The sequence below is a fragment of the Elephas maximus genome, chromosome 5, assembly GCF_024166365.1.
Source record: "Elephas maximus indicus isolate mEleMax1 chromosome 5, mEleMax1 primary haplotype, whole genome shotgun sequence".
In the NCBI taxonomy this organism is placed as follows: Eukaryota; Metazoa; Chordata; class Mammalia; order Proboscidea; family Elephantidae; genus Elephas; species Elephas maximus.
Window position 1 is genome coordinate 78134633 of NC_064823.1, and position 15205 is coordinate 78149837.

The 15205-nt window shown below is 37.9% G+C and overlaps 1 protein-coding gene across 2 annotated transcripts in view; it reads right to left on the reverse strand.

Annotated features, from left to right (window-relative positions):
- Positions 1 to 142: 142 nt before the first annotated feature.
- The window catches only part of BMP2K (BMP2 inducible kinase), a 147053-nt gene continuing 131990 nt past the window's right edge, over positions 143 to 15205 (reverse strand). For both annotated transcript variants that reach the window (XM_049885926.1, XM_049885924.1), the window contains one exon: positions 143 to 7630. In XM_049885926.1, the coding sequence (XP_049741883.1) occupies positions 6189 to 7630 (1442 nt within the window). In that variant the 3' untranslated portion in view covers positions 143 to 6188. The remainder of the gene's footprint in view (positions 7631 to 15205) is intronic.

Genomic DNA, 15205 nt, shown 5'->3' on the forward strand with positions numbered 1-15205 from the left:
TCATTTGTTTAGTTATATCATCATTTAAGAAACAATTATCTTTCTATATAAAACCATTTTCGAATAGCAAGAATGTGCTTGTCTTTTGTTATAATGAGTGCAATTCAATAAGCTGCATGGCAAAATATGTATTATGTAAATAAACTGGGTTTCCTAAATATATTAAGTGTATTGTCGTTCTTTATAATATATAAAAAAAAAAAAATATATAACAGCTTTAAAATCATGACTGAAGATTCAGGGAATATCTGTCACATCTTACGGCATCCCACCTGGACCAAGTAACTGATCTGAAGATTCTGATTGACTGGCATAAAGCTGTACACCTCTCCATTTGGCAGGTACCTTTCTTTGCCCTACGTTAAATGCCAAGGGGCAGAGGCTGTACTTCTGTATCCTTGCCGGCTGCTGAGCTGGTTATCCTGATAATTCCACCCTGCCAAAGTGTGTTTGGTACAAACGTAAGTGAAGAGAATCAGCTTAAAGATCAGGGGAGAGGCAAATGTAGTATCACATCGGTTGTGCTGATACAGAAAGAGGTATACAGTTACGCACCAAGGTTCCCTTAAGTGCCGCATCATACTTCCCATGTAGGATAGCGAGGGAACGACCCAGAGCTGAAACCGCCTTTAGGAAACATTTTCAGAAGGGAGAGGACAGTATCAGCAGTAGGGGTTTCCTGCAAAAAGTAAAACTTCCATCCTTAAGAGGGCTGAAATGAACAGCCATTGAGGTTCCAGGCCTACTCTATAAATCTGGGATCAAAAATACCACATAACACACCTGTAGTTCAATAGTGCCCACCACCTTAAAGCAAAATTGGCCTTTTTAAATATGCATTAATTAGTAAAACCTGAAAAGCTTATGCCCTCGATATAAAAATACTGTTAACCACATGTTATATATGATGCCTGAACTGGACTTCCTTAAAAGGATTAGCTATTCAAAATAAATAGCTCAAATTGCAGCATATATTCTTCTCTAGATCAGTTAGCTATAACTGATTTTGAACAATGATACATTCCACAGTTTAATATAGATTTGTAAAATTTGTTATTAGATTAGGAATCAACAGTTCTAATCATTTGTGATATTTTGCTGCTTTGTACCATTCATTAAAAAAATACAAAGCCCTTATTTTTCCCCATAACTTTAGATAGCTGTTACTACTTCAAAAAGTATGTTCATTTATAACAAACAAGATGGGTCTCTCCACAGGCCACAAATCTAAAAATCTAGTTTGTTTCAATCTGATGAATAGGTTTTCTCTTTAATACGTCAGTCTTTTCTGATATGATCAAGAATTAAAGTATTTTAACAAAATTCAGTTATGTTACCAGTTTTTAAAGAGTAGGAAAATAAATTATATAATGTTAATTAAAAAAAAAAAATCCACTGCCATCAAGTCGATTGCAACTCCTAGTGACCCTATAGGACAGAGTAGAACTGCCCCATAAGGTTTACAAGGCTGTAATCTCTAAGGGGGAAACCCTGGTGGCGTAGTGGTTAAGTGCCATGACTGTTAACCAAGAAGCTGGCAGTTCAAATCTGCCAGGCGCTCCTTGGAAACTCTATGGGGCAGTTCTCTGTCCTATACGGTCACTATGAGTCAGAATCAATTTGATGGCAGTAGGTTTGGTTTGTTTGTTTTTTTTTAATCTTCAAGGGAGCAGACCGCTGCATCTTTCCCCTTTGGAGCAGCTGTGGGTTCCAACTGCCAACCCTTTCGTTAGCGGAGCGCTTAACCTCTGCATCCCAGGGCTCCTTATATAATGCAAAACTCTGCCAAACGATGTATTCAAAAGCCACTTAAAAGTCTTAGGCTTTTGCCTTACCATCATCATTACAAGTATCAGTGATAACTGCAGGGACTAAACACAACTGTGCTATTTTTGTTACCAAATATTAGGCCAAAATGGATTTTCTTACTTAAACGCCAAACTGTGAGCTCCCTAAGAACAGGGATCTAATCTTATTCATTTTTCTATTCCACTAGTTGGTACATAATAGGCATTAAATGTCTGTGGTATGAATGAAAGAACTTTTAATAAGGCAAATAATGAAAAACTCTGAAATCACTGATTATAAAGAATATGCAATCTGTTTGGGATTTATTGCATTTAAAGAAAGCAGATTATTAAAACAGTAGGTGTGATAAATATAGTAAGAAAATAAATTTCAAACAAAACAAAATGAATGAGAGAAAGAATTCAGCCAATAAGAATAAGCAATGTAAAGGCAATAAAGTAGACAAATCAGTTAGTGCTTAATTAAACAGAAAAAGCAGCTGATTCTATCTCATCAAAGTTTTCCAGCTACATTTGAAGACTGAAGTCACTTTAGCATGTGTGTTTTGTAACAATTAGAAATATAATAAAAGATGTAAATCAGGTTTATTTAAAAGTTAATTTGCTTTAGTGTACATAAAAGGTTTCAGAAAATTCAAGTTTAACAAAAAATGGAAGTGTAATCAAAGAAAGTGCACTTAAAGCTGTTTGCCAGCAATTAAAAAGTAGCTTCTATACTGTTTACTATTAAATGACTTTTCAATCACAAAAAGAGCATAGTAATAAAAACAATTCTTTCAAAAGTAATACTATAAAAATAAAACAAAAAGAACCCCAACTGATGACCTTGGCTTTTTTCATCTGCCTACCTTATTCTTTTAGTGGCTTTTGTAAACCCTTATTAGGAGTGAATGTTCTTTAAGATATGATTGTGGTTGCAATTACATTTAAAAAATTCACATTAACTCCACAGTAGAGACATGTGACATGTGCATGCATGTGTGTATATATATTTATATTAATTTTAATACATAAAATACCACTGAGTATAAAAGTTTTCAAATAAACTATCATTTATGTTATTCTCACAGTAGATATGTCATCTCATTCTCACAGTAGATCTGTCATCTCAATAGTTGGACTTAAAATTACAAGTATTTCTGCTAAAAAGAAAAACATGAAAAAGTTCACTGCAGATTCTACATATGATAACAAATGTACCCAGACTCCCCAGAACTGGTAATATTAATACACTTGTACCTTCTAACGGTGCTTATGTGAAGTACCAAAACCTAAAATAAATCAAGCACAGTAGCTGAATAGTAAGAAAACAGCTCTGTCTATGAACATCAGAGTAGAAGAGTGGGCTCCATCCACCTTAGCACTTTTCCACCAGCAAGATGAGAACAACCATCTATCACTGTTAAATGATAAAGCAGGTAGGATCTAAAGGTGCATCTATCTACAAGTCCAGATAATGTCATAATTATGCCCAAATACACACAAGGGACACGGGGTGGAGGGTAGGATTTCCATCTGGCCTACCACCTTTCCTCCTCACCTAATACATACACCAAGCAACTTTTGTGTCTTAGCAAATACATTCTTTAATGCCGTAAAAGCTGATCTTTTTAATACTAACGTTTTATTCAAGTGATATTAAAGTTATTAAGCATATGGTCCACTTTTAAAAAAGATGATTCAAAATCAATAAGCAATATTATTAAAGCTGTTAGGAAGGAAAGAACTTTGGCCACAGACTTTTGCTAGCTTCATAATATTCTGCCTCCCTTAGTAATGTTCAAGTATAGTAAGTTGAGCGTTAAAATGACTTTATATCCTGAAGTAGCACAGGGGACATCCAAATAATAATATGAACATAATTTTTTTTTTTCAACTTTCTCTCCTTACTCCAGTGTTGGACCGTCCCATAATAAAGCTAACAGAACAGTGCTAACTGGGTGACAGGGGCTCTGTTAAGTACCTTTACACGCCTTGGGCATCTGCTGTGTGGAGTAACCTACACTTTGACTATGGCAGAGGGAAGAGATGATTGAAAATGGAAAGCAACCCTAAAAATCTATGCTCCTTAGGAAAACGCTTCTACTTCAAAACAAAGGAATCTCCCCAAATTTATTCTGGATCCTAAATCTTTTCTCTGAACTACAATCTCAAAATAGGAAAGTTACTGGGCTGTACTACTAAACACAAGAATGTAAATATTTTAAGCTAAATCTGATTGCTTCCTCATAATTTATACATTATAAGCCAAAGTGTCCACATCAATTTAAAATGATTCAGTGTATTGAAAAGCAAGTATAAGGAAGGTGTTAGTATCTTGACAGATTCTAGGTAAATTTCATGTTGACATGCCAAGGAGGCCACACTAGTTCATCCGTCACCCTTTCCAGAGACCAAGGCCAAGGACTAATCAAAGAAGCATAATGTTTACATGTCAACAACAGATTTTCATTTAAAAAAATTATTCTGTTTGATACAAACCTACTGTGTAGTTCATGGAATCATCAACTCTTTACTTTTTTAAAGAAAGTATCTTAAATCTACCTTGTAAAGTTTTAAAGAACATCTACTTGAGCATTTGCGTTAGCACTATTAATCAACCTGAGAGTCAGGAAAAAAGGTGCAAACATAATATTTGCCTTTGGCACAATGACAATTAAAAAAGATCTAGCCAAGTAAACAGTCAGTCTCTGAAGGTACAACTCTTACTAATGTAATGCGTGCTCTGCCTTTGCTACACTGTGGCTCATGTATTTATCCGTCCACAAATTTGTATGTGATTTAGGTAAAAGATGAATATACAGTTCAGTTACATATACTTTGCTTCTCTCCAAGTTCAGAACTGTGAAAACTGGCAAACAGCTTGTCTCATGGGGCACTTTAAGAGTACTCATAAAATACACTAATTGGGTTCAAAGAGAATTAATTCAAAGTACAGCAATCAAGGAGAATGTCGGTTCATTAAGAGTCTCTGTCCCTTTACGTAAATAAGTTTAACAGATCTAGAAACTTGTAAATGTTAATTTGAGAGGGAAGGATAGTTAATTATAACTTAAAAGAGCTGAAGACATGGGAAGCACAGATAATTGCACCCATGTTCACTCACATACACAATTTCTAGAAAATCTCAAGTATCGAATTAGGATTTGTGGCGTTAAGGAAAGGCAATTTGGTAGCTGGGTTCTTTTCACTAAAGACACAATCAACTAGCGGAGTTAAGATGCTAGTCCCTCCCCATCGACTACTTTAGATCCATTTTGAGATCTCGTACGTTAGTGCAGAGGTACTTGCAGCAGGATGTGGCAGTCCTGCACATAAGGCTTTGTGGGTTTCACTGTTCAGTGCATTTGATTAAAAGTATTCCACCCTCCACACCTAACTAAAATAATTGTTGTTCACAACTTGGGGGATGATACTTGGTGAAGGTGGCAATTTAATAAAGTACATTATTAAATGCAACATGATTTTACACTGTAAACTTCTTAGAAACTCAGGATTTCAGCTACATGTTCTTAAAATTTCTATATAATCCTTGTCTTCACTCTCAGCTTTTTAAAATAATCTGCTTTATTAGGGACATGATAATAAAAGTTTGAGGCAAGCAAGCCATTCACAAGCAGAAGATAAAGTTTTTCTCTTTCCTTTGTTTCCCAAACATCAGAATTTCTCTTTTAGCTTTAGTTTTTGTTCAAGGCTTCTACATAGATATTCCATATTAATGGCACTTTTTAATTTTTTTTTTTTTTTTTAATGAAACAGTTTTAGGCACAACAGTCAGTTACTTCTGGCTCTGCTTGGTAGAGAAAGGTGTAAGGACTAAAATCTCTGAACTCCCCAGATGAGAACTAGATTGTTTTTTCCTGGGTGGAAATTAGAAGCGACTTTTAAAAAATTCACAAACCCAACCTGTGTATGTACAAAATAACCTTAGTTTTAAATGCTGGATTCTGGAATGAGCCTGGGATATGCACACAAAAATGACATTCTGTTATCAAAAATAGCAGTACAGCTTTGCAATCCCTTCTGATGTGGCTACATGTAACTGGCAAGGTTCCACGTGCTTTCACTGAAGCATTACACGTGTGCTTCTGTGCTGTCCTGTCAGTAGCTGAAACCCTTGATTAGAGCTTGCAAGGTAGCTCCCTTTTCTCCTGCTTGGAAGAAGGCTTTTTAAGAGGCATCAAGTTACTACCCTGTGGAAATATTTCCTTTTTCTATTTGGTTTTATTTTTTTTTAAAAAAATCACTTACCTATTCTGATTGACCTATAAGAATGAAAGCTATAAAGAGCTATACAAATAATTTTCTCTCAGATTCATAAAATGAACTATTCATACTTTTTTGAAACAGGAGTTAATGCCAAGAATCCATCAGAAGTATCTACTGTTTAGAAGGAAATGGAGCAGCACCAAATGGGTCTAATTCGACTGATTGGGACTGTTGGGACTGATGTGAAGTGATGCTTTGCACCACAAGTTCTGTAAAGGGCACGGCACCGAAATCATCTATTTTCAATGCCTCTGCACTATGGAATGACCCGTGTAGTGAATTCTGCCTTGGCCGCCCAGGCAGTACGGTATTATGGTCAGCACGGATGTCGCTCAGACCCGTATGTGAAGGGTGTCGTGTCAGGTCTGGAGGATGGAAGGGCTTGGCACCAAAGGGGTCCAACAGGCTCTCCTCAGGTTGCAGGATAGTCCCTCTGTCCTTCCCGTCCGTCAGTGCAACACTAATGTTCTCCTTGGAGTCTGAGATTGTTAAAAATTCATTGCTGCTTTGAGAGTCTCGGCGGCCCACTTTTTTGTGTCTGCGAGCTCTCTCTGGGGTGCGGAAGGTAGGCTTCAAAGTCTTCTTTGTGCTGGTTGGTGTGCCGTGATGCCGTTTGCCATTGCTTTTGGACATGTCCTGCTTTGTGCGCCTTTGGCGAGAGGACAGTTTCTGTAAGCTGCGCTGTTTAACTTTTTGCTGCTGACTTCCAGTTATTTCCTCAAAGGGCACAAGTCCAAAAATGTCCTCATTGCTTTCGCTTTTACTTACTGGTGTAGGAAAGGGCTGAAATGGAGTGGAGCCAAATATATCGACACTTTTGGGACAACCAGGGCGAGTATGTGCTTCAGACCCCACCACATGGCTGTCCTGTACATTCACCTTCTTGCTGAAGGGTGCCTTTGTGAATACATCAAATTCTTCTTGCTCTAGTCCCACAGGAGGAAAATGGGTGTGTTGAGAGAAGTGCTTTTCATTCTCTCCTTGCTGGGGCTGTTGAGCACGCACAGCAAAGAAAGGGACAGCGCCAAATACATCAAATTCCTGTTTGGCAGACTCCACCCTACCATCAGAAGGTAATTGGGTTGGGGAGAGGAGTGTTATATTGGGATCTTGGATTTGTCCACTGCCAGATTTGTCTCTGTAGATGGGGCTCATGTCACTGTACTTTGCTTTAGCCTGCTCGTAATCAGAATCAGAACTATGTTTTTCTTCCTCTTCCTCATCTTCAGAATCCATGAGGAGAGGCCTATGACCCAAATTTTCAGGTTCAGTATCATCATCATTAAAATCTCCCTGTTCTCCCTGAAGAACTTCGTCATCCTCTTGCTCTTCTTCTTCTTCACTGCTCTTAGGAGAAGGGGGATCTGATTCAAAATCACTTTCAGATTCATCACTCCCCTTCTGCACTTGACCTTGTACTGATGAATTCTCTGAAGTCTTCTTTTCAGTCCGGTTATCTTTAGATACTGGACTTAATTTTCCATTCTTGATAGAGTCTGCAGTGCCATTTTCTTGATTCCTAGATGAATGTTCACCTTTCTTTTCAGGAGAACCTGCAGGTTCAAAGAGAAAGTATTATAGCATTCCGATGCATTTCAAAAGCCATTTTAATTACAATGTTACTACATTAATATACACTAACACAAGGCATTACACATTCCTTAGACCAGTATCTTAGAGGGAAAAACACTGTTGTCAATTCTTTGTCATTAGGCTTGGGTAATGCACTTGTCCTCAATTAGATGGTTAGGTTCTTTTGTGCAGAGAGACTAACTCATCTCTGTCTCCTACACAGTGCTTACTCAACATAAGCTCTCACTGATAGCTAAATTTTATTTATAGCACCCAGACTAACCCCCCAAAATTCAAACCCATTGCCATCAAGTTGATTCCAACTCATAGCGTCCCTATACTAGGACTCTGAATATAGTAGGCAAGCAAATTTTCTTCTCCCCACCGTCAAAATAAGGTCATTCAGCTAATTCACCGTGCTCAGATCCCACATTCACCAAAAAACCTTCTGATTATATTTCAAGTTTACAACTTTTCCCACAAAAAGATCAACAAACATGAGTAGCTTGTCTATTTAGTTATATGCTTCACTGTAATTTTTTTTTAATCACTCTTTTTTTTATATAACCAGTGTCTTATGAGTTTGGCTAATATAAGTGGATCTCCCAGAGCCTAATCAAAGCAAAGACTAGAACTTAACAGAGACTGTACCAAGGACATCTGCCTTCTCTAGAGAATGTATCTTCCTCAAACTATCATGTCTATAATACCGATATCACATTAAAAGTATGTTGCCTTTAAAAAAACATGTAACCATCAATATGCTAAATTGCATCAAATAAACAGTGCTTTATAATTTCACTGAACAGTATCACTGTATAGAAAAGACAGAATATTAGTTTACATGAAAATATACTGCCTCAAAGTGCATGAGTATAGTGAATTGACTTCCCAGATATGGGGACTGATTTGTACTGATCCAACCACATAGTCTCAGTCCTGCCCTTCCCCAAAATCATTAGCTGGGTTGGAAGTATAGTCTGTAGTCATGAAAACTGAGTGGCTTATGAAGGATGGACCATTACTTTCCCTTCATTAGAATGGTGATCTCTATAGCGTATGACATTTCTTTCTTTCTCTTTGAAAAGTTAGCTCTGTTATCATCCTACTTCTTTGTTCCTTCTTCGTCATATTTTTAGGGCTTTTCTTTCACTAATAGCCCCTTAAATATCTATGTTCCCCAGGATTCTAGCCTTGGGTGTCCTTCTCCCTCCACGTGACCTTTCCTGGTTCCTAACTAACAAGCTAAGGTGTTAAATGCCGAGTACATCATAATGGTTCTAATCTCTTTAACCGAGAACTTACTCCTGAGTTCTAGACTCAGATCTTTAATACGTACCATACAGTTCTGCATGAAAATGTATCCTATAATTACCTCAAACAATAATTTCAAGAGCTCACTTTTCCTCTTAAAGCGTGTTCCATATCAGATCCCTCTATATTAGTGAACATCTCCATTTATCTGGTTTTTCAAACCAGGAGAAACGTAGAAATCCTCTCCTCTCTTGCCACCAAATAGTTACAGTGTCTTTAAAATCTCTTGAATCTGCTCCCTCCTCTCCGTCTGCCAGTTGTCTGTCACATTCCCTCGTTATCTCTCACCTAGCAACTCCTCAGCCTCTAAACTCACCTCTGCCTCCAGTCCCACATCATTCAAACTGCTGCTCTCATTGTCACCAAAATGATTTTCCTGAAACACTAATCACGTTGCTAGGTAGGTTTAAAACTTTTCAGTGGCTCTCAAAAGCTCAAACCCTTAGCATAGCACAGAGCGCTCTTCTCTATCTGTCCTACCACATCTTCAGCCTCAGAGCCTGAAGTGTTCCACATGACCCTTCATCACAGCCACACCCAAAATCTGTCTAGTCAAACTCAGGAAGGGAATAGATTTACTGAGTTTTTTGAGCTATCCTTTGTTATCCCTCCTTTTAATATTTGCTATCAGAAACACAGGAACTTAATAGATTTAGGTACCAAGGGAAACTCTGCTCTTTTAACATCTCTCTACTATTGCAATACTGAACCTCAGTATGAATGCCACTTCTACCTGACTGCCTCGTAAACATGGCCCATGTCACAGTCCTTCACTGCCACCCCTTAAAAGAGACCCATTCTGTATGTGGTGTTCCCGATGAGCCTACTGTACTATACTGCAATTACTGTCTGCCCTACTTGAGGCCATGATAAGGCATAGGAGCTGTCAGAATACAGAACTATTTATCACTTACCTCATTTATCATTCGTCTCCATACCTTAGCAGTATGCTGAATCAGTATTCATTGACTGAATCAATAAGTTACTACTCTGAGCTAACCTAACCTGCTACATATTCCATATATTCAGAATACAATAAAGGAAGTTACGTAGAAAAATAAACCCTTTAAATCATTCACATTTTATTTCACTCAAAAAAAAAAAAAAAAACCTGTCCTACAGGGCACCTTACTACATGCTATACGTTGATTGGTGAATAAAACAAATATGGTCCCTGCCTTCAGGAGTTTACAGTCATATATGGAAGACACAGAGTAAGTAAGTAAACATGAATTGGAGCCAGTGCTCTGAAGTAAAAAACAGAGAGCAATGATGAAAATCACAGGCAAGAGTGATGGGGTACACAAACCTACTCAGGATAGTTGGTGAAGGCTTCCTTCAGGAGATGATGGTTAAGACTAAACAATAAGAAGGAGCCAGCCATGCAACGGACAGGCAGAAAATTGCTCCAAGTAAAAGCAGCAGTATGTTTGAGGGCCAATTCAGGAAAGAGGTTGGCATATTTGAAGGACTCAAAATAGTCCGGTGTGGCTGGAGCACAGTGAGCAAGGGGGAGGCTGGTACAAGAAAGAGCTAGATCATGAAGGTCCCTTTGAGGCCATGATAAGGAGTTTGGATTTCATTCTAAATCGTGCGTACTAGAAAGCCGTTAAAACGATTTTAAAATGGATGGTATGATCAGAATTATATTTCAAAAAGATGACTGACTGCAAAAAAAAAGACTGAAAGGGGAAGGGGCAAAAGTGAGGAGACCAGGGAAGAAGAATTTGTAGTAATTCAAGTTAATGATGACAGTGGCCTGGATGAGGATGCTGGTAGTGCAGACAGAGAGAATTAAAGATTGCAGAGGAAAACTCTTGGTGATGGTACCATTAACACAGACAGAAAAGATTAAGTTGGGAAACGGAGAAGGTTATCAAGTATTTGGTTTTGGTCACATTAAGCTTGAGGTATCTGTGAGGCCATTTACCTGTAAGTGGTTAGATATCCGTGGCCTGAGCTCAATGGTTTCTTGCTGAAGGTAATAAATTTGGGAGTTATCACAATGCATAGGGTATGTAGAGAGAGATATGAGACCTGGAGATCACCTAAGAGAGTAAGAGGGTCCAGGTCTTTGCCCTCGTGTGTAAACATACAGAAGTCAGCTGAGGAAAAGGAATCTGCAAAGCAAAATAAAAAATACCAGCCAGCGAGGAGGCACAGAACCAAGTGGGTGCAATGTCACAGAAGCCAGAGAGATCAGTGAATCCTGGGGGATGTACTAGACAACTGAGCTGGATGGTGCAAAGAGGCCCAGTGAACTGAGGACAGAGAATGACCACTGGATCTGGTCGTCCTGTGCAGTTGGCAACCTTAGGGTGAGTAGCGGGGAGGAAGTCTAGTGGGACAGAGCAGTGAGTGGGAGAGAAAAAAAGAGGAGAATTCAGTCAACTTTTACTTAAATACAAATATAATCTTCAGTATTCATTTACCAGCTGCTTAAAACCAGCCAAGAGTTATATGCTGTATCTATAAAATTTATAATACAGTCATCCTCGGTATCCGTGGATTCTGGTATTCTAGCTCAAGTCCCTTACATAAAATGGCGTAGTATTTGCATATAACCTACCTACATCCTCCTGCATACTTTAAATCATCTCTAGATTACTTATTTTATCTAATACAATGTACATGCTATCTAAATAGTTACTTCATCACAATTGAAGACTCGCTTTGAAAGGTAGCCGTGCCCTTCTATGAGTTTCCTGAGCTCTTCTAGGAATGCTGATGCTGCCTGGGCATCTGCCGATGCGGATTCTCTCGTGATCTTGAAGTTCCTGAGGCTGTAGCACTTTACACAGCTAGCCAGCCATCCCTTAATAGCCTGAAACTGCCTCCTCTCGCTCTTCTCAAACCCCTCATACTTAACCTTTGAGGGATTGCTATGCTTTTTAGGAGCCATTTTTTCACAGAAACAAAGGGTACACACAACACAAGTAGGGAACGAACGACACTCAAGGCGAACAATGCTCAAACAACAAGTGCTGGAGAGAGACCAGGGATCTGTGAAATGGTGGGAGGCTACAGTACGGGATGCCTACACATCACTTAATTTGCATGCATTCGGTGTAGTGGTCTGCGCACGGCAATTCAAGTTCTGCTTTTTGGTTCTTTTTTTCTTTTTCCAAATACTTTTGATCCGCGGTTGGTTCAATCCGTGGATGTAGACCCCACAGATACAGAGGGCTGACTGTAGGCTTATTTTAAAGCCTAACAGATTATAACCAAATCAAATGCAGACTCACAGGTTTGACTTCTCCACAGGCAAAATGCTTCTGAGATTAAAAACAGACTGCTTTTAGATTAACCTTAGAATTTATTGTCATGAATTTTTATTCTAAAGCAAAATACGTAATCGATCCAGAAGACTTCTAACCATCCCTCATTCTGGGACACGTCCTCTAAAATACATTTTAACTGATTACCTCCTAGAGCTACCTACCCACAGAAAACCATGATGTGCAGATCACCCCTCATGCCTGCTCGTGGACGTCTCCAATAACATTCTAATGTTCCTTAAAGTCTGTCCTGCAGAATGCTATTTCCGCAAATGAAAAGAACTACACCAAACAGTTCCGTGGACTCAAGCAACTACATTTATGAAATGCTGCATTCCATATTCTGCCTCTACCCCTATTTGAAAATGCTCATTAAAGGTGCTAATGAGTCCTATACAAAAGAACCTGTTTAATTTTATGAAACCTACATTTCTCAATTTGTTTTACTACAAATACTTTTATTTACAGGTAACACCTATTAAGCTTTATAAACAATATGCAAAAACTATGGCCAGAAAATTCTCCTCTACAACTTCTATGAGAAAATTCCCATTTCTGGAACACTTAGTTTTGCTCTTGAGAAGGTCTTCTGGAGCATGTAACATAGGACAGCTACTCCATCTTGGAGAGAAACCTTCAATTCCCACTCAAAGACTATGCATCGTTTTGCAATTCACCTTCTTTTGTTATTCTTATATTTTCATCCCAGTCTCTTACTTTTTGGAAGATGTCTGTCACTTTCTACTTCTCATCCTGTCTGCCCTTTGTCAGCTTCTCAAAGTTAACATTAACAGATCCATTTTTTTTTTTTTTTGTCAGCATGAATATAAATTTGTGGTTTTTTTTCACTTACCATTTTTAGTGCATCTTTCCAGATACCAACATAGCCCACTTTTAATTCTGATAAACATGATAGAATAATGTATAATTATGCATAGACCCTCCAGTCTTTCATCATTTTAAATAGCACGATGTACATTTTCCTTCAGGGAAAATATAAAAATAAAACCGTCCTTTTTCAATATCAGTTTCACTTTACCAATATCCTGCTGTTCCCTCCTCGTGTAAAATTAAGGCACAACTAATAAATTTAATCCAATAACAATCCATGACAAGATCATGGTAAACACTACTGTTTCCTCATTCATAAAATGGGGATGATAATAGGTTCTACTATATAGGGTTGCTGTGAAGGTTAACAAATAAAAAGGGTTTGAACAGAGTTTGACACATAATACAGCACTCAGTAAAGTTAATTATTTCATCCATCATACACCAACCTTCCGGCAACTTTTCTGAGCTCAATGGCTGGAGGGCAATCTAAAGGAGAAGGAGAAGTGGGAAATGTGAGCGAGGAGGGGATAATTCAAGACACGTTCAGGTCCACCTTAGCCCTGACCAGAAATAAGTAGGTAAGCAAATGTGTAACAACATACCACAAGGGTACATTCTGGATCCTGGAAACTATCTCTGATTTTTACAAAGAGCTATATTTGAAAAACACAGTGTAAGAAATTGGAAAAAGACTGCTTTCAAAGAGAGCAAGGAAGGACACACACCATGGTCTATATCCCTGAGAGGGACATTTATTACTTCTCTGTTGGCAGAGATGAACCGGTTTTGCTGTCTCCCCTTTACAAAACTAAAACAAACAAACAAAAAGCAATTAAAAATATTTTTTTCCTCCCATATTCTTACAACCCATCCTAACATTGTTTAAACGCTTCTCAATTTCTTTAGCCTTCCACTCCTTCATAAACTGTTGTGGTTTCATGAGCAGCTAGGGTCAAGAGCAGCAATGAACCTCTCTGAAAGTGTTAGGCACCTCTAAGCACAATGGAAATTCATGCTGTCCGTATCCCTCCGACACCTCCTGTGGGGCAAATGTTAAATTCCGGGTTGCAAGTTACACAATCCTAGATAGGTTTCACTTTTCTGTGGTAGCAGTTATCACCCTCTCCTCATTGTGAAACTAGAAAAGCTAAAAAAGAAATGGGAGTTATACAAAAGTAAACATTGCTTCAATATGTTCTAAGCCTCTTAATCTCATTACATAGGCAAAAAAAGACTGCCAAAATAAGTTTTATGAGTTATAGTCAGTTACAAATATACAATGTATGCATAGTACTTTAAAATGTGACTCCATAGCTAAGAGTGTCAAGAGCTTTTATAATCTTTTTTTACCTAACCATATCCTTGTTATTAAAAAAAGATTCAGATTTTTCTAGTTGTTTCTGCTATCAGACTGGTTCTTCCCAGTTGTTGGGTTAAATTAATTTCCCAGAAGTATAGCCTAAATATGTTGATTTACAATTCAGTATATCCTAAACATGGAATATGTTGAATTGTAAATCAACATATTTAGGCTATCATAAAAATGGAAATTTTTCAAGCAGATGGTGGTGGTTGTTAGGTGCTGTTGAGTGGATTTCAACTCACAGTGACCCCATGTGGCACAGAAGACCGCCCCATAGCGTTTTCTTGGCTGGAATTTTTACAGAATTTTTACATGGAGCCGCTGGGTAGGTTTGAACCACCAGCCTTTCGGTCAGCAACCAAGTGCTTAACTGTTAACAGTATTTAGAATAAGCACCAGGAATGCATACTTACAGTATAAACAGCTCTCTAATTTTTTTTTAATCAAGAGAATATGCTCATGGTCATACCTCCATTACATCTTTAGAAATCACTGTATAACTTCACATAATGACTTTTTTTTTTTTTTTTTTAATCTCTGTCTGTAAGTGGGATATCCCTCCTGCCTTAAACTAAATAAGGTAGAATGATGTTTTTATGGTTTCTAGTAAGGATAATATTTATTTTTGTTTTGTGCCTTGAAACTACAAACTATAAAAACTTCTGTTTTTGGGGTATCTTTGCAAGCTGCATTTTAATCAGTGATACTGAGGGGCAAGCAATGATTTAATAAACAAATGTGCTGCAAAAGCTCATTTGGGTCTGAAA